Raw genomic sequence first — 24,979 nt, 5'->3', positions numbered from 1 at the left:
TCCACCTTTAAACAAGTTAACTTACATTTGAAAGCAGTGTTTTTGACTCTTTCAGTAGTGGTTTGGCTTCAATTTGACAGATTCTTCTCAACTGTCTCATAGGTGGGATTCAGCTTGGATCGAACAAGGAATGATGGTTTCTCCACTTACCTGGTAAGAGTAAGGGAAGGGAGCTTGCTTTTCTAAGATGGGACATTTCATAGTCTACCGAACTCTGGGAATGGCTGGAAGAAATAAAAAAAAAAAAAAAAAAAAAAAAGATGGGGGTACTTTAGACATGGGCAGGATGGATTTACGACTTGCTGGACTAAGAATGGTAACCTGGAGGGGAACATGTCCAGAGGGCACTTCAGAGATGTTCTGTTCATGTTACCAGGATGAAGAAGTGGATTATTGTATCTTGAAGAAGACTCCAGAGCCAGATGTCTCTGTTGTAATCTTACTCCTGGAGATCCAAAAGAAAGTGTGAGTAAAGAGTGTACAAGACATTCTAAAGTTACTTCTTCAGTTGAAGATAATGTCACACTTGAGATTTTTTTTTTTTTAGGGGCTCGGAATGCTTCTGTGCATGTAGGTTGTTTTTTTTTTTTTTTTAAGGGGTTACATGACAGTTGAGAGGAGATGAGTGTAAAAGTAAAGCATCTTCAGTATAAAATGGTCCAAGAATTTTTCCTGCCCATTGGAGGGGTAAATGAGATTAATGAGCTTTGATGTCTTGGGACATCATTATTGTTTGTCTTGAATTACTTTTTATTATGGAAGTACCTTCAAGTCTGCATTGCTTTCTTTTGCCAGAGCTCATGTGTGGTAACATAGTTTCTAGTGAGACTCTGCTTACCAAAGCTGAAGAAACTTAATTTTCTTCATCTACTCTAGTATTTCATGTAGAGGTAGAGTGTGACTTTTCCCACAGTGATCAGTTCTGCTGTGAGTCATGATCTGGTTCTTGCCTGTTCTTTGTAGTATAAAAAACAAGTCAAGACAAGTTGATTTTCCTTTATTGGATATATGGCTGTGACAGATTGTCTCTTTAAAAATGTTGGTTTGTTTTCATTTGGTAATAAAACCTCTTTGTTTCTTTAGTGTGAAAGTACGGTTCTCTTCAGAAGCTGCTTCTTTGTTACCTAAAATTTTATTTGTATCTGAGGAAAATGGTACTGCCTTAAATACCAAGCTGCTAAAAACATCTGAACTGAGCAGTGATTCTGATAAAAATCCTCCAAAGACCAATGAAAATGCAGGTGACAAAGGTAAGCCAGCTAAACTTGACCTGTGTGTGCTCTCATTGCTGTGCATCCAGCACTGAGTTGTGGTCACATTCTGGGGTCCCCTGGGTCAAGAACTTAATGTACATCCTGTGTAAACCTGTGCACAGAGCTGCCTGTGGGGCTGGAGTCCTGCTCAGTGATTTGTGTTCACCAGTCCTGTTGATCCATCAGAGGGACAATGAATGTTGGAGGCCTTCAGTGCCTCTGAGGAGGGGTTAACAACTTGGTTGTCTTTTGTCTGGGAAAAAGAAGGCTAAAGGGGGAATTTTATGGCCACCAAAAACTATTTGGGAGGGCAATGATTTCAAGCAGTTTTTAGTAGTGGCACACAATGTCTGTTTCCCTTTATTAAGTCTTGGATGTCTCAGATGGGATGTTAAGACAGAAAGTAAGTAAAATAAATAAGATACCTTTCCTAAATAGGTATTCCACTATTGTAGCAGATCATTTGTGCATTCTAGTCTCCATATTTTGTGGTTTTAAATGCTTGACAAAGTAAAACCAGGGCCAACATAATACACTTGACACCAGGTGTGCTTTGAGTCAGAAGTTGGATTTGTCTTCACAAGTCCTTTGCAGCCAATATTTGTATGAGTTTGTATCTGTCTAAAGAGTTTAACTCCTATCACTTAGAAACTATGAGGAGGGAGGAGTAACTGTACCAGTAATCTTTCTAGGGGGCACAAACCTTTGTCTGACTTCCAGACCAGCAGACAAAATAATTTTATAATCTCAGCTCTAATGGGATTAGCTCATGTTATCCCTTCCTGGCAGAGTTTAGACTTCAGACTGCTGAGCAGTCTGATCTGGAGTAGTCTGAGTCTGTCTTGGCCTGTCACGTTCACAAGCTTTGATACCATTCAAAAGCTTGGACAGCTGTTGTGACAAGTCAAGATCCAAGGGTGGATGGCACTGCAGAGAATGGATCTGTCAGCTATAGTTTTGCTTTCTCTGGTGTAAAAAGTGTAACATGATTGTGGACAGTGCACTGAGGTGTGGGAGCCAGAAGCAAAGCTCAAGTCTTGAACGTTTGCTTCCCGGTAGAAAGGGATGACTTAATGTTTGAAAAGCTTCTTATAGGAGTAGAGTCAAACTGTGAACTTGACATGCTGCTCTACCAAAGGCTCCTGTCACCTCAAGTCCAGAGGAAGTGCTGACCTGGCAGGCCACCTGTGCTTTTGTGTTTTGTTTGTATTTTTACTGGGAGCTTAGTGGAAAGCTGTGAATTTATTCCTTCCTCGTGGTTAATTAAGATTTCCATATGTTTGTCAGGCTATGTATTAATGCTCAGATTGAGATTTGTTGGTGAGATTAACAGTACTCAGTTCTAACATAAAAAGTCAGAGCTGTAGGTTGCATCTGGTTTAGGTCACCTGCCTCTGGTCACTCTCACCAGAGAGGTTGAAAAGATTTCTGGGGTAGACTTTTTTTAGGGGGTGTAAGAACAGAGAATCATATTCTGGCTTTTGAGGATGCATTCAGAATGAATGCTGGCTGTGGGAAGAGTCCTCTGAGAGTAAGGAGAGTCTGGGAAAGCATCTCTGTTAATGATTAGCTGGGAAACTGCCACGCAGACAAGTGTAGGAAGATGTGAGTTAAGGTATTGACAACGTGGTTTCTGAGGATGTCTAAATGCAAACACTAAATGTACCATTAACACTTTTATCTCTAGATAAGAAGTCCAAAAGAAGTACAACATCCTCCCAGGTAAGAAACTATCTGGAGTTCTCTTTCACAAAAAAACCTGGGGGGGTATTCCAGCATAATCATAGCAGAAAAGTGGAGAGATTTGCTGTTGCTTTCAGCCTCCACTGTAAATATACAGAATGCAAATTTGATTGTCTGGTTGATGTAGCTAAATGTTTTAGCTACCTGCTTAAGGAAATCTAAAGGTCTCTTTTCATTTTCCCAGAGCATGGTAGAACAAGAACATCCTGTACGCAGTGACGAAGGAACTTACTCATTTCAGGTAGGATGTCTGCCAGTGTCTAAACTCAGTTCCTTCACTGTCCTACTTTGGAAAAGTGAAAGTCTAGGATATAGATGTCTCTCTGATAGCAGGAGTTTGCCTGAAAATTTACTGAGCTAAGCATCAATGATGGAAATCTTTCTTTGTAAGTTGTGGGAGCTGCTTTTAAATTTGCTTTGTTGTGATGCTGTTCTAAATATCATAGTCTGTGAGCCTCAGCATATTAAAGTTTACTGTGATAGTGGTGCAGATTGCTGATAACAAATAGCTGTGACCTGACTGATGACTCAAGGGGAAGATCCTCTGTATGAAGCCAGATTAATGCTTTGTTTGAGCACCCTGGTTCACTTGTGATGGTTTGTTACTACAAACACATCTGAAATTCTGTTATCTGACACAGATCTCATTTCCAGAGCTATCACAATTTGCATAGTTGGGGGAGGAACAGAAAAGCTGCAGGGCAAGTATAATAAAAATTTTATGCTTTGCCATGTCAAATATATGATACTTGTGGTTATCTTTTCTCTGTGGTGAACAGAGTTAAGCACTGACACTTAACATGCTTAGATTACCAGAATGCATAATCCTGGATAGGTGCAATGATTTTGTATCTGGAGTTCTGTTGAAACTTCCACATGTGCTGCTATCCTCAGAGCAGTCTGTTTGCTGAAGGGAACCAACTGACCTCAAATGACTGACTTGTTTCATGCTTCAGTAGAGATGGCTTCCTACCAGGGCAACCCTGTTGTGAATGAGAAGAATGCTGACTTCTCTATTCCTTATTTTCAGTTCTTTTTTAACATCAGCTCGGATAAACAAGAAGGTCTCTACAGCCTCTATTTCCATAAGTGTGTTGGCAAGAAAGGGCCAGCTAATGATCAGCTGCTGTTTAGTCTTGATGTGAGTATGGCTTCTAAAGGATAATTAACTTGTTAGCTTAGACTGCAGCATCCAGCTTCCAGCTCCAGCTTGTAACCAAGCACACACTGCACATGAGTGCACATATGGGGTGGGAAGTGATTCAGAGTTGTGTGCCAGTCTCTGCAGTGGCATTTCTGAAAGAAGTGACTACTGTAAAAATAGTTAAAATACTGTTTTTGCAGAAATGCCTGAAAATCTGAAGGCTGAGTGTGGGCTGGGTTCAGTTTACACAGTTGTGACCTGATGCTGTAACGAGATGGGAGCTACAACAGCTGCTTGTGTTTTGTTGCACTCAAAAGTCAATTTTCTCTTTACGTGATTGCAGATATTAAGGCTGTTGCTGCAATGTAAATTGTTCGTATTTGAATTCAGTGTTTTTGCTTTTTCTGGCCTAATTAAAGATGTGTTTTTATGGTGTTAGATACACATCCTAAAGGCAATATGTTCTAGCAAATGCCTCATCTCTTTTGATGTACAAGGGTTTGATCCTATGTGGTTTTGGTCGTTATCAGAGCTTGGGCTTTCCCTTTTTTCCCTTTCTGTGCTCATGCTGGTGTATAATGAGCTGGTCTGGTATGAATCCTCTCACTGATTGAGATACCTCAGCCACATCAATCCCTGAGCAGCTTTTTACACGTTTATGTTAATGCTACTGCAAGGGAACATGGAGGTGATAAAACTTAGCAGCCCTAACTTGACTCAGACTACTTCAGAGCTGCTTCTGAACATAGAGGTTTACAAGACCATCTTTCTTGAATTACTGTGTGGGTCACTTTGACCCACTGAAGAAATTGGAAGGAGAACAAAATGGGGATGATTGATCTGCTGGAGTGTACTTAGAGATGCAGGGCAGCTTCAGTACTTCAAACCAGACTCGATGCATGATTTTATTGAAGTCCTAGCACATATGACTAAGCCACTTAGGGGTATAAATAGAATGCTAAATAATGCTTCTGTTTTCTCAGTCCCAGGAAAACAGGGTGGCAGCCCATTGTAGATAATGTTTCTGAATCAAAGGTGGGCAACTTGTGACGTTTGCTAGAGAGAACAACTATTCTTTGGGAAAATTACCTTTCTGAATTGTGTTGCATAACTGAAGCATTGTTTTCCAATGGGATTATTCCTGTGGGAATAGTTTTGCAAAATGTTTTGAGAATCTTGAGGATGTAGAGTAGGTTTTAGTTTTTTTCTCTGAGACTCATAAGTCACTACTTCAGAAAAGCTCACGTTAAATGAGTGAATTTGATAGCGAAATGTAATTGTTAACTCAGTTCTTTGACAAAATGTTTTTTTTCCAACTGCACACGTAACACACCTTTAATATTCAGATAGATATTACGGAAAAGAATCCTGAAAGCTACCTCTCAGCAGGTGAAATCCCACTGCCAAAACTTTACATTTCCATGGCTCTCTTCTTTTTCCTTTCTGGGACTGTATGGATCCACATACTTCGTAAACGCAGGTGAGTTCAGTGTCTGCGACAAGTAGGAGGCCTACCTTGTTTGGTTTTTATTTTTCATTCCTCTTCTTGTAATGCCTAATTCACAGTCAGATTTGATCACGTAAAAGTCCAAATCTGGCTCAGATTTGTGTGCTTAATACACATAGTTTATATTTGAAAACTGCTTCAGTCAATATTGTTGTTGCAGACTTTCATTTTAAAGTTCCCAAATCTTATTGGGAAAGTTCTGCAGGTAGTGTACATATTGTGGAAAAAAACGGACAGGAAATTCCTATAGCTGATGTCAAAAGGGGATGACTTTGAAAATAATGAAAAAAAATACATCACTTTTCTTCATTTGGGAAATTGCAACTTATGGCAGTAGAGAGCCATTAATATCTTGATTGTGGTTTGGATTATGTTTAGCAAATTTTCTAACAGTTAACTGATAAGAATATCCTGCATATATATATACAGCTTAATAATTTCAATTATCCCAAGCAGTAAAAATCACGGGTTTAGAACATGAAGTTGAAATATTGCTCAGGATGTGGCAGAAACTTGGACTGCAGCATTAAGGGGAATATTTTTACACTGATGGTCAGCTCGGCCTAGAAGCAACTGCTTGACACTTATAGGTTTTAAAGAAATATCCATAGAAACTGAAATTTTTGATTCTGGCTTTTAAGTAATGCTCTTCCTTCTTTTTTTTTTTCTTCCCAGAAATGATGTCTTTAAGATCCACTGGCTCATGGCAGCCCTTCCTTTCACCAAATCATTGTCCTTAGTCTTCCATGCGGTGCGTACAACATCTCTGCCTGAAGTTGTTCAGCTAGGAAGTAGAACCATGGAATCCAGGACATGCTGTTAGGGAAATCTGCTTTAGAGGGAGGGAGAACTGGTCTTAATACTGAAACATTAGAACTGAACTGCGGCTTTTTGGTGGAAGTGTTTGTTTTCATCAGCAAATTCTGACTTTAAATACAGTTGAGATCATGACCTGAAATGTTGAAGCAGCAAGGGTTGGGGGTTGAATGAATTCCTCAAATTTTAATGTTTTGGCCATCTGCAGTGGGTCTGAAAGCTTGGACTGTGCTGCTGCTTCAGCTCCAGGACTTACAGTAAATATTAAATGAAAACCTTGTTTGTAAAATTCAAAGGCAAGGAAGTATTACGGTGTATGGTGATAGGCCTCACCTTATCAGCTCTGAGACTTTCCATAGATAATGTCTCTGTTGAATTGTATTGACTTTCCACTGGAAATATCTCATGAACAAAGGCAATGGCAAGCATTTGATCCTTCAGTGTTTGTGCCAGGCATGATCTTCACCTTCATGCCCATGGTGTTATACCTGCTACAAATATTTTTGGAGTTTAATGATATGAATCTGGCTTCCAGTGAAAATGAAACTAGCAAGCACCTAAAGCAACTGAACCTGAAGAAATGAATGAAAAAATAGGTTCCAACTGCAGTTGTTTCACTGTAGTTAAGCAGGGGAGTTGTGTGGGAAGGATGTAGATTGTACAAGATACATCCACTAGCATTTAGGAAATAGAGCAAATGGAAATGATCTCATTGTTGCTAAACAAAAGTAGAATGTGTTGGGAGGAAGTGCTCTCTGAATGTGACAGAGCTGGGTTTGTACACACTGACTAGAAAGTGAAACTGGCAGTGGATGTGGAGCAGACCTGTTTTAGAGGGGGAGTGTCAAAAAGCAATTTGTAAAGTGCTGTATTTTCTGCTTCCAGATCGACTATCATTACATCTCTTCTCAGGGATTTCCCATCGAGGGTTGGGCTGTTGTTTATTACATCACTCACCTGTAAGTATGTCAGAAGATTGATAGGATAGATTCAAATTGCCACTGGGGCTGTCTCCCTCCTGTACAGAGTGGGAAATCTTTGTTCTCATGCAGACCACAGTACCAAAGACTCAGCAATCAGCCCTGTGTGAAAGGGAAAACTCACAGAGGGCAGCTGCAGAGAATTGGCACTTCTGTGGGTGGAGGAGTAACAGGATAACAAATGCTTTACTTTTCTTTGTTCACACTAATATTCAAGTATCTAATTTGCTCCTGGTGTGAATGGTAATTGGATACAGCTGTCAGTATTTGCTGCCGTTCACAATGGTGAATGGATGACTCCCCCAGGAAAAGATTGCATATATTCTGAATGAAGCCTGATATTGCTCTGTGATACAGAGTTGTAGCAAGTACATCTGCTTCACTATTGTGGGATGGATAAGTGCTTGCCAAAATTATGGATAGGGAAGCATTTGTTTGGGTTTGTGGCTTTATTGGCAGTGGGAGAAACCTGGGCAGAAGAGGAAGTGTGAGAAAATAAAATAGTCTCTCACTGCAGTGTCTGTTTCTCTTCCAGACTGAAGGGAGCTCTTCTGTTCATCACTATTGCCCTCATTGGTACAGGCTGGGCTTTCATTAAACACATCCTGTCAGATAAAGACAAAAAAATTTTCATGATTGTCATCCCACTTCAGGTGAGGACTGAGCTGTGCTGATACTTCCTGTCTGTGGGAGAGCTGCTTCTGCAAACTGGAAAAGGCTGTGAAAGCTTCACACAGAGCCATGTAGTTCTTGTTTGTATGGGCCTGTTGGCTATTTCCTAGTCCAGAAGTTATTGTAGTTCTCCCAGTTTCTCCCATACTGAGCCTGAGATAATAGTGATCAAACAGGTTCAGCAAATGAAAACTGGCTGTAAGGAGTGAGACAAAACTTGGGCTGGAAAACAGTGCTGAGTAAGTAGAGGAATTGAATTAAAGTTGTCACTGCTGAAATGCTTGCTGAATATCTTAATGAAATAAAAAATGGGAAAAACAAGACTTGTAGGTCTGTTGGGTCTGAGGGAAACATTCCCAGTGGTTCAGAGTGCTCAGTGCTGGTCTCCTACTTGGGGAACTGAAGTACATAAGAGAACAGCATCTTTGTTTGTTGTTGTATGTAGAAGAGATTTTCTGCCTTTCCAGATGCAAGCCCTTAGCAGAAGTATATATAATGAGTGTTTGAGGCTCTTACAGAGCTCAAGTGTGGAGTACAAAAGATGGTCAATGACCAGTCTGAATTTAACCAATCTGGTAATTTAGAATTACATATTTTCACTATTGGCTGTATGTACCACACAGTCCTGCGTCTGTGTTTCAATAAGTAAATTTTGCTCCATTTTATCTCAACTGATACAGTAGATTAAGCACAATATATAACAAAAGAACTACTTTCTGAATGTCAACAGGAATAAGTTCCCATCAGTTTTATTTCTGTAAATCTTATGAAAATGCTACTGAACATGCAACTTTTGGATGTAGAGCTGTAAAAAAATTACTGATGTTACTGGCTGGGCTTTTGCTGAATTGGCAGCCCACCTCTAGAGGCTCCTTGGACAGTTTCTAAACCACAGCCATGTCTTGTTGTGTAGGTACTGGCAAACGTGGCCTACATTATCATAGAGTCAACAGAGGAGGGGACAACTGAGTATGGACTGTGGAAAGAAATCCTTTTCCTGGTGGACTTGCTGTGCTGTGGAGCCATCCTGTTCCCAGTGGTATGGTGAGTTGCTGGATTTGTAAAACATGTGAACTAATGGGCATCGACAGCTCTGCCAAAGCAAAAGAGCTCTGTGGTCCTGTGGAGTCAAGCATTCTGTTAACTTCTACAGACCTCATCAGCATTAACATTTCAGTCTAGTGCTGTGGAAGATGCTTGTTTTGGGGGTGTTAGAGTGGGGATAAGGGAAGGTGGGTGGCCGTTTAAATGTGGCCAATGCTGTGCAAACTGTAGGTGCTTTTGAGACTTGGAATTTTGCAGAAGTGTTGACTCTCTAAGTTGAAAAATGGGATTTGACTTCACTGAGATTAGATACTTGACTGCTAAATTTCAAAACAGTACTGTTGTCTAAGATCAGGGCTGCCTTCAAGCAGAGGAGCTGCATGTTTATTTGAATGTTTATAAGAAATAATCCCACAGGGAGCATTTCCCCGCCCTTCCTTCCACTCTACTTGGCAGGGAATAATGTTGGTTATATAAAACTCAACCAAAACACAGATAATTCAGATAAACACTATTGTTGCTGCTTGCCAGTTAGCCAGAACATTTATCTTCTAAATGCATTTTGTCTTAATTGGATAAACAGCTGGGTTTAAAGGAGGATATCAAGGAGCTTCTGGCTCCTTGGTTAGTAAGCACAGAATATTTCTCTTTTTCTCCAGTATCTCCATTATTTTTTTTTCCTGAAATGCAGATTATATAAATGTCTGGTAGCATGTCATCACTCTAGAGTGTAACCCTTGAGTGTTTCAGAGAGGTGTAGCTCAGTAGATGGAAATAAGCCTCAGTTTGACTTGTGAAGGTGGGTTTCAACTGGCCTTCTCTTCCCCTGCACACTCCTGGTGGCCTTCTGCCACGGCTGGGAGATGTTTTCCAAGAAATTTGCACTACTCACGTGTCCTTCCCCTTGCTCCAGTCAGAATGCTTCAGCTCTGAGGTTGAGGAGCATTTGGCAATGGTAAATAAAAGCTGAGGGATATTAACTTCAATTGCAGAGGGACTCAATCTCCTATGAGAAAGGTGACTTCTGCAGTCACAGTTCTTGCTACCTAATGCTGGGATCTGCATATCCAGCCTAGGGAGGTGTTGGTACAAAACTTATTTCCATAAAGGAATTGTATCTGAAGAACAAACGTGAACTGTTTATGGTGTGCAACCAGTGTTCCTGCATTGCCATGGTGCCAACATAAACTGGCAGTGAAGTCCTTGACATAAAATCCTGCCTCTTTTTCCTCTGGATAGTGTCACTGCAGCTGGTGGGATGACTCATGTGAGCAAGGTGACTAAGACTTGGCCCCTGAATTTACATTCCTGCAGGGTAGTTTCTGTTACATAAGTTGCCTATGTAGACATGTAAGCTGTAATCAACTATTTAAATGAAAAGAACTTAAAAGAGCAGTAAGATGCCAAATGCTTGGCAGTACTTTGAAGAGTAGCTCAGCTTAATTGTACAAGTGGAAAGCATCATGCTGGAAAATGCCCCAGTTTCTCACTCTGCTCCCTCCCTCCCACAAAGCCTTCTGTAGGATGAAGTAGGTTTTAGCAATCTGCTTTCTTAATCCCAGGGAAATAGAGGTACTTGAGCTGGCTGCCTGAGCTGGGGGCATGAGGGTGAAGTGTGTGCAGTGCTAAGCACAGTTAATTATGAGCATACTCCAGCCATAAAGAGCTAATGAAACTTGTCAGTGATCTAGAGGACTACTGTGAAAAGAGAGTGTAAAATTTATCATTTACCTGTTCTTTATTTTTTATTTTTCAGGTCAATAAGACATTTGCAAGAGGCTTCAGCAACAGATGGGAAAGGCAAGTAATCTGTATTCTTTCTCCTCCTTTATGCTATGTGTTATAATGCCAGAATTTCAAACACGTGATGCTGATGTACAAACCAAACTAAGGCTATACATCTACACTGCATTAGTGCCACTCTGCTTTTCCTCAGTGGGCTCATGGGAATAACTTTTGGAAAATGACCATTTTCTTGTATTGCTTTAATTATCAGAACTGCAGTGTATAACCCATTCTCTGCTCCTTGCACAGCTTGCAGTGCTCAAGCTAGACATGACATCTACAGCAAATCATCTTGACAGATTTGCCATCTTTTCCTCACTTGAGTGTTCAGAAACAGAACCAGAAATGAATTCCAGAATTGCTGACTATTAGCCCAAATAGACACACTTATTTCAATTTCTGCAGAAATGTATTCCTGACAGAATAGAGGGAAATAAACCTCATTATGAAACAAAACATAACTTGACATTCAGTATAGCCCATTTCCTGACTTGTCCATGTTTGTACAGCAGCTCCAAGGGCTGCCTGTGGAAAGTGGAGTTATGTTTATTGTAGCACTGGAAAGGAGCTGATGGATGGAAAGGCCAAACGTGGCTGCTGTAGAGTGTGCTTTTCCTGCCTTATCTGCTCATTTCTTCTGGATTAGTTCCTTGGATACAAGCTGTGGAGCACAGCACTAGCTTCCTTGGAAGCAGGCAGCTATTGTAAATGCAGGTGATCCCAGTGGGAAGAAATGCTGATGTCTGACTCCAGTTCAGAAGGCTGAATGATTTCTTTATTATAACTATGCTATAATACATTAATATACTATTTAAAGGAGATACTAAAACTACATACCTACTTTTTCTAACTACCATATCTAACTACTCACAACTCATGACCCTCTCTCCAGAGTCCAGACACAGGTAGATTGGATTGGCCATCAGGCTCAAACAATCCTCACCAGAATCCAATCAAGCAATCACCCCAGGTAAACAATTCTCCAAACACATTCCACATGGGAAAAACAAGGGGCAGAAATAGAAATTGTTTTCTCTTTCTTTCCTCTGTGCTCCTCTATGAAAAATCCTGAAAGAGAGAAGAATGTGCCTGCCACAGGCAGCCTTTTCCATCTTCTGTCATTCAGTGGTTTACTCTTCAAAGCTTCATTTGTAGAAGGTCATTTGTTGGCAACAGCCTTTTAAACTTCAGTCCCATCTTTCAACTCTTGGTTCTCCTTTCTGGAATTCTGTATCCAGGTCTGGATTCTTTTTCCAGCCATTTCCTTGGCTTTTGCAGACCTCAGATTAGTTCATTTTTTGCCATCTGTTAAATTTAAACAATACTTATGATGAGCCTAGCATGCTTTCTGGATGTTCCAAGCTGTTAAAAAAACCACCAAACAACAACCCTTCAAGTTACCTACCTGCAGCCTAATGGAAGAAAATTACTAATGGAAACAAATGTTAAAAGGGTCAGTTATCAAAGTCTAATATAAATGTTATTGGTAGCTTTGTTATCAGTGCATTCACTTGGGTTCAGTGACATTTACTGATGGATTTGTTTTACCTTGTCCACTGAGCATATGTTCTGGAGTATTTGTGTTCTTACCTTTGAAAAGTCTGATAAGTTCAGATTTCCTTGAATCAGTCTTTCTTCTGAACCAAGGACTTCACTCATGTCAGGCCTGGTTCTTAGCTGGGTGGCCATGGATCTTACTGTCCTGGTGGTGAGCACACAGCAACTCATGCATGTAATTAAGACAGAAACCCTTCAGATCTGTGTGGCCCCATGTGATCCCCGTGTACCTACTTTGGTTGTTATCACAAGATGGTGCTGTGGAGTTTGATAAACCTCAGACACGCTGAGAAGGAGAGAAGTGAGGTAGCCAACAGCAGGGATGTTCAGTGTACAGGCTCAACTATCCACTGTCCCTCATACCAAATGAAATCCAGATCTGAATAAATCCAGGCAGTTCTGTAGGATGCACCATGGTGTGTAAAAAATGTGGAAGGAAAAAATGGTAATTTGAGAGGCACTGGCTGTGTCTTTACAGCTAGTCAGTGCTATGCACAGCAGCACTTAAGGTCTGGTTTAGTCCTGTGTTTTGTGTTGTTCTCCATGGGTGATGATGCTCTTTATCTTGAATGCTGCTTGTGAATCCCTGCTGCTGTTCCCAGCTTTACCTACTGGTGTTGCCATCTGGTTGTGTAGATCCTGCAAGTTCAGTAATTGTGTGTTCAGGGGGACTTAGCAACTATGTTATGCTACACTGATAACAAAAGAATAGCTAAGGAATGGATTTTCAGGGAAAACATTGCACAGGCTGAGAGCAGATTGTGGCTGCAGTTCTGGGACTCACTTGTGAAACACAATCTGGTTGGACTATTTAGAGGCTGTTGATAGGAGCCCACGGGGAGCAAGTGAATGGCAATGTGATGCCAGAAGCAGAATGTTACCTAGTGCTGTCATGCTGCTAGTGTGTCTGGTTGAGAAAACCAAAAGTGATTTGGTTGCAGTGTAAAAAAGTGAAATCATTCATGTTAGGCTTATCAATGAATTCTCTTCACTAGAACCACATGCTCTGTAAGCTTCCTTTGGAGGCCCTGTTCTTCAGAGGGGCTGCTCAATGTCTCAGTTTCTCATGGGAATAAAAAATAGAATTAGTACTTACTATTAAATCATGAGCATTTTTTTTTCTTCTGCAGTTAAAGGCAGTTTTCTCCTGAAGTATTAAAAGTTACTGGATCTTCTCATATGCAGATTAAGTGTCCTATGGTTAGATCTGGCTGGACTGTGTGCAGAGGCTGGGCTGCCTCTGGCCTGCTGGGATTTACTGTCTAGTCAAGGGCTGCTTTCCCTCTCACTCAGACTTCATTAACTTATAGGATGTGTTGGGGAATTCCATACTACACATTCAATAGCTGCTTTTCCTGGCACTAAGTCTTCTGGTGATGTCCTTGCTGGTGACAAAGACATAAGGAAAATTGTTTTTTTCTTCCTTGCATCTGTTAGGACTAACAACTCCAGGACTTTATGGCTCCGTATCCTGGTGGTGTTTCCTGACTGTTTATCATGCTCTCTTCCAGCTGTTTCTCCACCTGTTTATTAGGTGGCAGTCCCCTGGGTCATGTGGCACCCATGACTAGAGTGTGACTGGACTAGGAATGAAGCAGATTTGGATTTACCAGACCTTTAGTCTGGGCTTGTCATAGGCCTTTGTTTTAGCAATGTACAATTAATAAAAAAGCCTGTTATAAGTGGCACTGATTTGGAGTCACTAGCTAATAGTCATTTAAACTGGATTAAATAGTTTAAAAGAAAAGCAAAGTGGGAGAGCTAGAGAAATGGGTCTAAAGCCCTTGGATAATTATCCAAGGAGACCTTACATACCCAGATGCTGTGGATTGCTAGTGAAGAGTAGGCAGAGCACAGTGCTATGGCTGAGTTTGAGCTGCCTGGTTGTTTGCTTTCTTCCCTTGAAGGTGATCTTTAAAGCAGTATATCTGACCTACACAGGCTTCTTATCTTGCACAGCAGTGGGCGTAAACATCCCATTTTTAGAATCTTTTTTCCTCCCCTTTTAAAATCGCCACCTTCAGACTTAAGCAAGTGCTTAGCTACACCTTTGATCTGTCACTATATCTTCCTTCAAGTGGGAGCCTTTGCTCTCTGTCCATTTGTAGATCTGCATTGCAAATGTCTTGCAGATTTAAGGAAATCAGCCTTGCAAACTGACCTAGAATTGTTCAGCCTGCAAAGCTGCTCAGCTCCCACCACCTTGTTTACAGGAATCTCGAGAAAAGAGAGGGAGTATATATATTATTTATACATCATTTCTGTTTGAAGCTCCAAGTTTTTGGTCACTGGACCTCTCAAGTGTCATGGCACACCCTTGTGATCATGTCCTCTGTTGTTTGAGGGAGGAATGGGTTGGAATGCAGTTTGTTCTGCTGGTACCTGTGTGTTTGTGATGAGAGATGTGACATGGCACACTCCAGTCATGGGTTGCTGTTTTCCTGGAGCACTGCAGTTACAGCTGGCAGCAGAATTAGGGGAAATACATGACAGCCTGTTGCTCCTAGGCATCATTCATTCCCTGTGCACTGTGCAGTGGCCAAATGATGATTAATGCTTTCGTGCTTGCCCCCATGTCAGGAAAAACCATTTGCAGTATTCAGTGTCTTCCTGCTGCTGTGCCATGAAAATGCTCTGAGCAAAGAGCCTGGTCCTGCGTGGTGCAGAGCAGCCCTTGCTTGGCTGGGTTCAGCACCACTTCCAGGTGCCCCAGAGACCTATCCAGGGTTGATGTGGCAGCTCTGTGTTGGAGATACAGTGCTTTGGTTTTTCATCTGACCCTGGTGGAGCACTTTTGTGCCAAATGGCTGATGTGGTTGAGGACATTCAAGATTAAGGCGTCTGTGCCACCTTCTTCTTGGTGACACTGAGCCTTGCTGTATCTGTCTGACCTCTTCTTTCTAGTACAGGAATGCTTTTAAGCAGAGAGCTCAGGCTGTAGAGCCACACATCTCAGAGCTGCTTTTTCAAGGGCTAGATCTACATGTGCTGCATCACTGGGGAGAGCAGAAAGCTTCCATTTACAGTTTGATAATAGCACAAATCACATCTCAAACGCATCAGCGTGAGTAGGGCAAGCAAAGCATTGAAGAAATACTTTCAGCTGTACCATGAGCACGTTCACTGGCTGCATTATGGTTTTTCTTTATGGATTGTATTGTCTGGGCTCAAGCTCCCTGCACCCTCAGCTGCAATCCTGTGATTGTTATTGCATACATATACTGAAAAGGTCGGATTTATTAATCAAAAGGCTATTGTGTGGTGTGCAAGTGGATGGTCCAGCTTCTTTTTCCATCTTATAAGACAGCCTCAACATTGGAAATTAGCATGGGGACAATCTCAAGAAGAGACTGCTTATCAAAACACTGGGGTGTGCTCTGTTTTATCGATGCAGATCAGGTATTGCAGGCACAAGCTGTTAAAGTAAATGGTGACAGAGAGGGAAAACTGAGGGAAGCAAGGTATAGATGCTATAAATTTTCCATGGAGGATGGCTTTTATCTAATTACTGTCTGTAAGAGCATGAATTAATTTCTAAAACCTTTGGTGGAAGGTCTCTTTAAATTTTTTTTTCCCTTCTCTGCAGTTAAGTACTGTCCTTTGCAGAATGGTTATCATACTCAAAATATAAATTTACCCAACCTTTACTGCATGCTGTGATTGCTGCTGTGTTATCACAGCCTTACAGGTTGGGGTTGCAAGTGATTCAAGTTGTAAGTGACAGCTGCTGGCTGAACCTCGCTCCTTGTAAATGCTGCTGTCGCTGTCTGGGCTGCCAGGCTGAGGTGAACAGAAATCTTGGAGTGTCCATGATTGCAAGACTCAAATAATACTGCTTGGAGCACATTCAGCCTGTGAAGAAGCAATTCACAAGCTGCTGATGCCAAGCAATGATGATTTTAGATTTTTCTCCAGAACAGTGTGTCCTGTAACTTTGAGTTGTTTAAAAAAAACTGGCAGAATTTTGTAGACATGCATTAATGCTGGCTTACATATCTGATAGTGGAGAGAAATATTGCTGCAGTTGAAGAGAGCAAGTCAGCTTCCACAGGTGACTGCTTAGCCTTTCTCCTTGGTGGTGGCTGTATTTTTTTCCTCTCCTTGCCCTTCCTTCCCATGCTCAGACATTCTGGATATGTGAATATACCAGTTTGACTCTTTGCTATTGATTATCATGATGAATAGCTGAGATGTTGAGCTGTGCACCATCAGCTGGAAGAGGTGGAATTATGGCACTTCTTTTGGCAGTCAGATCTTTGGCTTTGCTGTCCTTTCATCCTTATGCAGTGCTTGAATCCAGCAGAAATGACTCCCCAGCTCACTGGTGTTGACTGTAAAGCGCTGATAGACCGGCAGTTTGAATCACAGCTGTTGAGTTGGTGTTCCTTCAACTACAAAGCCTGGTAATTCTCCTGGCCTGTCAGTGCACCAACTGGTGGCAGTTCTTGAAGTTGGATGTGTTGAGTTCAAAATAGATCCTTCTGTGTGCAAACCAGTGTGTGTGGGAAATCACAAGATCTTCATGGTCACACTTAATGCAGCTCTTCTTTAAATAGGACGATACTGCTTTCCTGTTTCACAATTCAGTGCACTTATCATGCATATTTACATGCTTTACTCTTTCACCAACTCTATTAGGAAAAGCTTTTAACTTTAGATCATCAGTCAGTTCATGCCTTGTGTTGGTCAGGTTGCTGCTCTTAGAGTGTGTCTGCTGGAGGAGGGTTTGTATCTGGCTTGAGGTGTCTGTAGTTTTCAGCAGAACCCCAGGAAAGGTGAACTGGAAAGGGTCTCTTGATCTTTAGATTATAAAATAATTTTATAACAGAATGCTGTATGTCTTCACTGTAGTTTCTGTAGTGGGAACTTAGAGGAATTTATTTGCAGTGGTACATTTGACACTTCCTTTGCATAAGAAAAGCTGCTTTGTTTTTGTCAGAGGAGGTGAAGCATTTCTTAGGGAGCTATTAGCTCTCCTCTCCCTCATCTGTAATACTGTATTTTGCTGTCTTGTGAACCTGGAAGACCTTACATGCAAATATATGCAGCCTTTTATAAATCATTGCAGTGGGTGAGTTCTCTGAGGGGGTGCAGGTGAACTTCAGCTCGATGTATTGCACTTCCACATTTGATAAATACATTATGAGGACTTGGAGGGATACCAGTAAATATGTGGCAGTATTTTTTAACTGGCAGCTCATGTTCATTGGTTCTGAACTGCATCTCTGTATGCTGTCAACAGATCTTGGAGTCTGCCTCTCGTGTTGTCACAAAAGCATCAGTGGCCTGTGTTTGTAATCCTGGTGCACATGTAAAAGCTGACTCTCAGAGCAGAGCTGACAGCTGCTCCATCTGTTGTTGACCTCAGCTGGTTCACATGAGTGCTCTGTGCTCTCCAGCTGATGTGATGTGTGCAATATGCCCAGGTTCGCCCGGGGCCTGGGCTGGCACGTTTGGGGAACTGCTCAGGATCATTTCCTGTCTCACTTGTGAGTTGTGCCTGAGCCGTGGTAGAGGACCTTACATAGGTTTTCAAGTGCTTGGGCTGCTGTTCAGCAAGGTGCAGTGATTCCCAGAGCTGTGGTTACCTGCAAGTTGCTCAGCTATAGGCATTGAGCAGGTCAGGGAGGGCTCTAGAAAAGAGGAATTTTTCCTAGAAAAAAAGAATTTTCTAGGAGGCAGTGTCAGGTGGAGTGGCCCTTCTGGCAGGAGAGAGTGACAGTTTGTAGTTGGCTGTACACAGGTAGAGGAAGGTTCTGTAACACAGAGTGTGTGCATATAAAATTTAGTGCAAAAGCAATCTCAGTTCCCTTTTTAAGAGTGAATTCACCCCAGCCTGGGAGTTACCCTGTATGTGGACATGCCAGGCTGGCACTCCTCAGTACAAATCCTTCTAGCCTGGGATTACCTGAGTCCTGGTTTTGACCGCTTGCCTACCCTGCAGACAGGCATCAAAATAAATTGTCTCATGTTAACAATTTTCTGATGGACTTTTGTGTTCTCTTGATAGCTGCCATTAACCTAGCAAAGCTGAAGCTCTTCAGACATTACTATGTCATGGTAAGTAAAACACCTGCACACATGCATGTGGGGAGCTTGGAAGCAGTTCAGAGCTTTTGATGGAATACTTGTTGGCATCTACTGCAGCTGGTGGATGTGGGAGAGGCTCTTGGCACTGCTGTGCTTTGGCATCTTGGTCAACTGGCTTACAATCCTAAAAGCAACTTCCTTTTTTCTCCTAATGGTTATATCCTTCTGTCTCTCTTTAAATTCCAGCTATTTGTAATGCTTCCTGATTTCCTCTGGAGACAGCTTGAGCTGCCAGTTGAATTGATGGGCTTGAATAACATACTGTAAACTTGCTAAAAATTAAACTTGGGACCAAATGGTGCCTGGAGATGCATGTGTGCAGTTCCTGATTAAGTCAGTGGGAGCCATGAGTACGTTTCCCAGGAGAACACAGACTTCTTAATGATTTCCAACGGCCTCATTTCAGGCTCTCCTAAGTGGCAAGAGTAATAAATTACAATTGTGATTCTTGAAATTCTATGAAATCGTAATACTTAAAGCATTTCCTGCTGTAACTTGAGTATGTTACCAATAGCTTGAGTTATTGGATGTTCAGCAAGCAGTAGAGCCCTCAGCTTATATCTTCCATGTTTATTGAGGAGCATAATAAGGCTAGTCTGACATAATGAGTTGTCTGGGAACTGCTGGAGCTATTTCTCTGGGGTAAGAAGGTTCTATAAGGCCGTTGCTATTGTTCTCATGCTTTCTCCTTTCCCTTCCCAGATTGTGTGTTACATTTACTTCACACGGATCATTGCAATTCTCATAAAGATTGCTGTTCCATTCCAGTGGAAATGGCTGTACCAGGTATTTGCCAGCAAAGGAAAATACATCCATTCCTTGATGTTTTTCTCTATTATTCTTTAAATATAACTGCACAACAAAATTCCATAAAATGTTCCTCATGTTATAGTAAAACATCTCAAAGCACAGTGCAGTATCCTGCCTCCTCTTGATTTTATCACTGATGTGCTTAAGGTGAAAGAATATATTCTTAGTTTTATGTTTGTCCAGCAAAGCTGCTGGATTATACATGAGATGTCTGAAAGTAATTGCTTTATTGATTTTCAGTCTTTCAATTTAAAAATGTCTGAAGGAAATTAATCAAGAACATACAAAGGTGAAAAAATTAGTCAAGTTTGCTCTGTGTAATTGAAGCCCGAGGGAGCCAGGGAAATAGGTTTTTGCTCTTCCATCTACAGACTTCTTTTGCCTATGAACTTCTAAATACTTGGTTTCTTAACACATAATCCAAGTAACTGTGCAGGGAGTCCTTGGAATACATTAACTGTTGAAAAAACTAAGCAACGTAGGGATGATTCCTCCCCACCCCATTTAAAAGCCAAGTCTTGCCATAGTTCTTTGAAAGCTCTGGAGAGATGGATAGAACTGTAGCTCTATTTAAAGTGACAGGGAAAACTGAAAGAACAAAGGATTTGACAACCTTTAGCCTGGGATTAATGACAACCAGACAGGAGTTATTTTATTTCTGCTGTGGCCCAGACCTCTTGGCCATTAAACCTTGAACCTTATGAATGAGGAGCAATGTTTCGTGACCACAGAGCATAGCAGGGCTGAACTTCAATCTCGTGTTTTCACTTGCAGCTCCTGGATGAAATGGCCACACTGGTGTTCTTTGTCCTCACTGGGTACAAGTTCCGTCCAGCATCAGACAACCCTTACCTACAGCTCTCTCAAGATGATGAGGATGACTTGGAGATGGAAGCTGTGTAAGAACCCCTCTCCCCTTTTATTTACCTATTCACTTGATTTGAGAAAAGTAGTGTTTAAAACCAGTTTACTTGAATCTCTCTAAAGCCTTCTGTGACAAAGATGAGGATCTGCCCACGTGTAAAGATGAGGTGTCTGTATTGGTGTGTGTAAAGAGATTTGTGGTGTGCATAGGAGCCTCTGACCTGGATATTGCAGTAGTGTGGAAAAAGCTGGTAAGGCTTTTCATGGGGCAAAAAGATGCCCATGAAAATGTGAAGTAAGAAAGCTTTTAATTTTAATTTAGCTCATGGAACATGAATGAGTTTTACAGTTCATCATTAATGCTTCATATTTAAAAAAACTCTAGTGAACAACAAAAATGACCCACCAATCTGCAGAACATAAATAATAATAAATGTATAAAAATAATATAATAATAAATAGATTAACAGGGTGTGACATTCTTTCTGCCTTGGTGTTCAGCATATAGCTTTGCAAAAATTTATTTAAAGCAGCACTGAGCTGAGGAGATGGATTTTTATCAATATCTTCCCTGGTTCATTCCCTGCTGCGAAACCACAAGGCACCACAAATGCTTCAGGACCTGAGCTAGTCTGGAAAAATTACATAGCAGGGCTTATGCTAAGTCCCTATAATTTTCTTTGCAGTGGTTTTCTGAGGACTTAAAAAATGAGTGGCATTTTTGAATGTGTAATTAAAAATGCCCTAAGAAATTCAGCCTGCCAGGAGTGTTGGATACAGCTTTACATGCCCCAGAGTCTGCTGCCTTAATAGAAGCAGAGCTAAACTAATCCTTTGGTAGTTATAAGTTTGATGCATAATTGCAATTCATGTACAGGCTCAGAAGCCTGTTCCTAAGAGTTTTTCTAGTTTGGCAAATCTCCTTTACCTGGGTGAAATAAATCAACACTGTTTTTATTACAGAGGCAAAAAAAAGTCCAAATGTGTTTGCTGTCATAGTTAGCTCAAAAAGAAATGAATCTTATTTGAAAACTGCTACAGGGAGGTTTGAACCATAGAATCCAGACTGAAATGTCATGTAAGGAGTTTAACTTCTCAGAAATATGGCTAGTAACAAAGATCTTTTTAAATGCTTAGCTATTTTTACTTTGGGTCTAGAAAAATCTGTCATTTTTGTAAGTGGAATCTAACTAGTGGGTAGTGACCTTAAAATCACTATCACTTACATGTGTTATCACTATCACTTACATGTGTTTAAATGGTTTATATAAGAAACTGGTCTCAGTTTGGAAGCTGTTTGGTAAAAAAAACATTCACATCAGGAAGTCACTGTGTGAACTGGCAGGATTTGTGATTGTACCAAAACAAGCTTTTTCCCTTTTTGCCTGTTGTTAGAGCGAATTTCAACTTTGCATTACGTGCTTAATGAATTTTTGCTTGTGGGGGTTTTGCTAGGACTAATAATAGGACACCTTTCAAATACAGTGATTTTAGTCAATTGAGAAGTTGCTAAATTTAGGAGAATCTGCCAGAAATGAACTGGAGAAAATTTAATGAAGCAATTCAGTGATTTACATCTCATCATGAAGTAGACGTTGCTAAAAACTCAAGGGTTAGAATTCCTTGTGAGCTTTTTCCTAGTAAGGCATTTTGCTCTTTGCTTTGGGAGTTTCCATTGTTGTGCTTTGTGGGTTGTTTCCCTTAGCCTTGCTTGAATTTTCTGATCTGATTCACCAGAAGTTTTTTTCCATTTGGGCACTTGGCAGGGTATAATCTGTGTCTGGTTCTCTCTTCCCCAGCTCCATCAGGAAGGTTACGTTTGTAGATATTTGAAAAACAGAGTTTGTACACATTCTGAGACAGGTGAAGCACTGCAGGGGATGTGTATTAAATTTCTCATTGATTTGGTCTTGCTGGTCCTGTTTTTGTCTTCATAAATACTAAATGTTGTTTCTGTGGGGGGAAAAAGATACCTAGGTTTATTTGAGCAGGTGACTAAGTATCTGTCAGTGTCCTGACTAACCACTGCATGAGTGTTTTGTCTTTCATTTGATAAATACCCACTTGTCTTTACAGGCTATGGCAGAAACTAAAAACCTCATGGTGTTCTGCTATGTCAGTTTTATTGTTATTTTCCTCTCCAGAGGGTTTTTGTTTAAAATAAGGTTCTCTAAAACAGAAGCATTCAGTTCCTTTAGACTGAACATTTCATGAGCTAACAGAGGGGAAAGCTGTGAGGTTATCAAACCTCTTTTCCAGGCTTGCTTGTCTTCCATGAAAAAAAAAATAGGACATTCTAAGTGCAGCTCTCTAGTTTGAATCTGTTTTCATGCATTGCAAATGACACAAATCTCAGTCTGGCAGTAAATGCAAATATTGTTAAGGACTCTGGAAATCTGGAAAGTTTCAAGAAAAATCTGCAAATTAGGTGTCTGTACAGAAGCAACACAAGGCACAAATCCTCTCCTTGTAAGTCCTTGTAACTCTCAGGAATAAAATACAAATCAAGAATAGCAAAGGTAACTCTGGCTTGGAGGAAGGATCCGCAGACTTTGCAGGAATCTCTTCAGCTGTTACAGGCTGCACAGAAGTTGTCCTGGCAGGGAGGAGAGTGTGACTAAAGCTGAGCTAAGGACCTGTCTGTCCTTTTTCAAGCAGGTTCAATAGCCATTCATCATCAGCAAAGTGGCTTTCTGTGTATTCTGTGCTGGGCAGCCTCTTGAGTTCTGTCAGTACGTGGGCTCGTCGCTGACAGTTTGTTAGATTAAAGTTCCCTGCTTGAAAAGGTGCAGCCACACTTGGCAGAAAGAGCTGTCAGGCTTCCAGTCCTAATGCCATTTCTGGGGCATGAACACAAAAATATGAACAGTACAGTGGATGAGGTGGGGATGAGGAAGGGGAAAGGAAGAATTTTTGGTTTTTATTTTCATTAACTCAGTAAGCTGGCTTTAGATGCTGGATATCAAAATGCTCTTTAATGGGTCTTGGTTGAGAATGATGTTCATGCATGCAGGGAGGTTAAGATATTTCCACTGGAGGAGGGATTGCAGGAGAAGAAACCATTAATGGTTTTGTTCTCAAGTTGGTATATCCATCTTACTCAGTGTGTGGAGACTTTGCTTCTGCTTAACACCTAAAACAGCCTCAACACAGGGAACTGTTGTGGTAACACTGATCTTTGCTTATGCCTTGGGATCTGGAATTTCTCTCTGTGTTTTGAGGCAGCTTATTCTGTGCTGAGATTTGATGACCTGCTTGGTTGCTTTTCTCTGCTTTCTCTCAGGTTGTGCTTCGTGGCAGACTGATTCATGGTGCTCTGCATTAGCAGTGATTTTCTTCACCTAGCACATCTTTTGCTTGCAGAGATCAGCTTTTTTTACTCTATGGCTGATCAGTTTTCACTCCAGTTTGCAATAGCTTGTAAGGGCTGGCTGCTGCCAGTATTGCAGTGTTTCTTGTTGGACTATAAAACAAATAAACAGGAGAAAACACAGTTTAAATCCACCACTGTGGAGAGCTGGAGATACTTCTGAATGCTTAGCCATTCCTTGATACCTTGGTTACAATGCAGGAGAAAAATAAACCCTGTGAAATCTCTGCAGCACATACCACTGTGTGATGGAGTGCTTGGGGAGCTCCTTCTCTGCCTCATTTGTGACAGATACCCCTCTGGCAGGCACAGAAATGCTCTCTGGAGAGGGATGGTTCAGTGAGAAGGATTTGTTGCATTTTAACTGCTGCTGATTTGTGGGCTGGAAATGCAGTTCAGCAGGTGAGGATGCAGGTGAGGAACATTTCCCTGCCATATTGCAGGTCAGAGCTGAAGTGCTGAGGACAATGAGGATTTCAGTGTGCTTGGTCTTAGTGCTGCTACCCTTATTTTATTGGGCACTAAAATGTGTTGACTGGACTGATTTTGAGAGTGAGAGGAATTGCCTGTTGTACCTGAACAATCTGAGAAAAGGAGGGACTTGAGAGCTACTTCATGCACTTGTCACGAGACAAGAACAAGCTCTTCAGATGGGTTTTAACCTTCACTGTTGGAGAATCCACACAGAAATCTCTCCCAGCTATTTGCTGTTACTGAGGGGGACACAGTAAATGGCCTCTCTGGTAGCAAAGGATGTGACTTGATCTGCCTGCACTTTCAGTGTGTAACTGTCCCATAAACACGGGAAGTGGATCATTCCCTCCTAGCTGTAACCTTGCATTACTTCTGTCACCACCTTGGTGTGCAGTGGCTCTCTAATGGCATTAGAGTGCAGTGTGTGCCAGGTGGGATCTTCCCAGCTGTGAGTCAAGTGTTGGGACTGCTTTGGTGTCATGCATGTGTGAAACCTCTTCAGATATCCCAGTGCATCTGCTGCTGCATTGCTGTGTGAGATGCTCGTTTCTGCTTTGTAGTTCATGGCAATCTTCAGCTCCTCCCTGAGGAATGGATACTTAGCTCCTCATTCTGTAATTATGAAGTTGATTATTTCTGAAGAGTAAACTTGCTAGCGGTCTTGCTGCATCCTCCTGTACTTTTCAGACTATTACTTCAATTTGCCAGAATCTTTCTGCATTCTAGTCTTGTTCTCCAGTATGTAACTCTTAGTGTCTTGTGCAGATTTAATAAGCAAGTTCTCTATTCCATTACCCAGGCAATTACTGAAAATACTGAGTAGAAGTGAACCCAGGACAGGCCTCTCTGGAACCACACTCAATGTTCTTA

General features: G+C 41.3%; 1 protein-coding gene across 1 annotated transcript in view; it reads left to right on the top strand.

Moving 5' to 3' along the window:
* GPR107 (G protein-coupled receptor 107) overlaps nt 1-24,979 on the top strand; it is a 37,015-nt gene that overhangs the window by 5,602 nt on the left and 6,434 nt on the right. Inside the window, exons 3-17 of the mRNA XM_053961884.1 lie at nt 103-153; nt 377-465; nt 1,084-1,250; nt 2,941-2,975; nt 3,181-3,237; nt 4,027-4,137; nt 5,487-5,620; nt 6,323-6,398; nt 7,349-7,422; nt 7,979-8,096; nt 9,029-9,159; nt 10,916-10,959; nt 18,512-18,561; nt 19,294-19,377; nt 20,176-20,300. Of these exons, the coding sequence (XP_053817859.1) occupies nt 103-153; nt 377-465; nt 1,084-1,250; nt 2,941-2,975; nt 3,181-3,237; nt 4,027-4,137; nt 5,487-5,620; nt 6,323-6,398; nt 7,349-7,422; nt 7,979-8,096; nt 9,029-9,159; nt 10,916-10,959; nt 18,512-18,561; nt 19,294-19,377; nt 20,176-20,300 (1,346 nt within the window). The remainder of the gene's footprint in view (nt 1-102; nt 154-376; nt 466-1,083; nt 1,251-2,940; nt 2,976-3,180; nt 3,238-4,026; nt 4,138-5,486; nt 5,621-6,322; nt 6,399-7,348; nt 7,423-7,978; nt 8,097-9,028; nt 9,160-10,915; nt 10,960-18,511; nt 18,562-19,293; nt 19,378-20,175; nt 20,301-24,979) is intronic.

Source organism: Vidua chalybeata, chromosome 21 (genome assembly GCF_026979565.1).
Source record: "Vidua chalybeata isolate OUT-0048 chromosome 21, bVidCha1 merged haplotype, whole genome shotgun sequence".
Lineage (NCBI taxonomy): Eukaryota > Metazoa > Chordata > Aves > Passeriformes > Viduidae > Vidua > Vidua chalybeata.
Note: the sequence above shows the minus strand (reverse complement) of the source record. Positions and strands in the feature narration are given on the sequence as shown.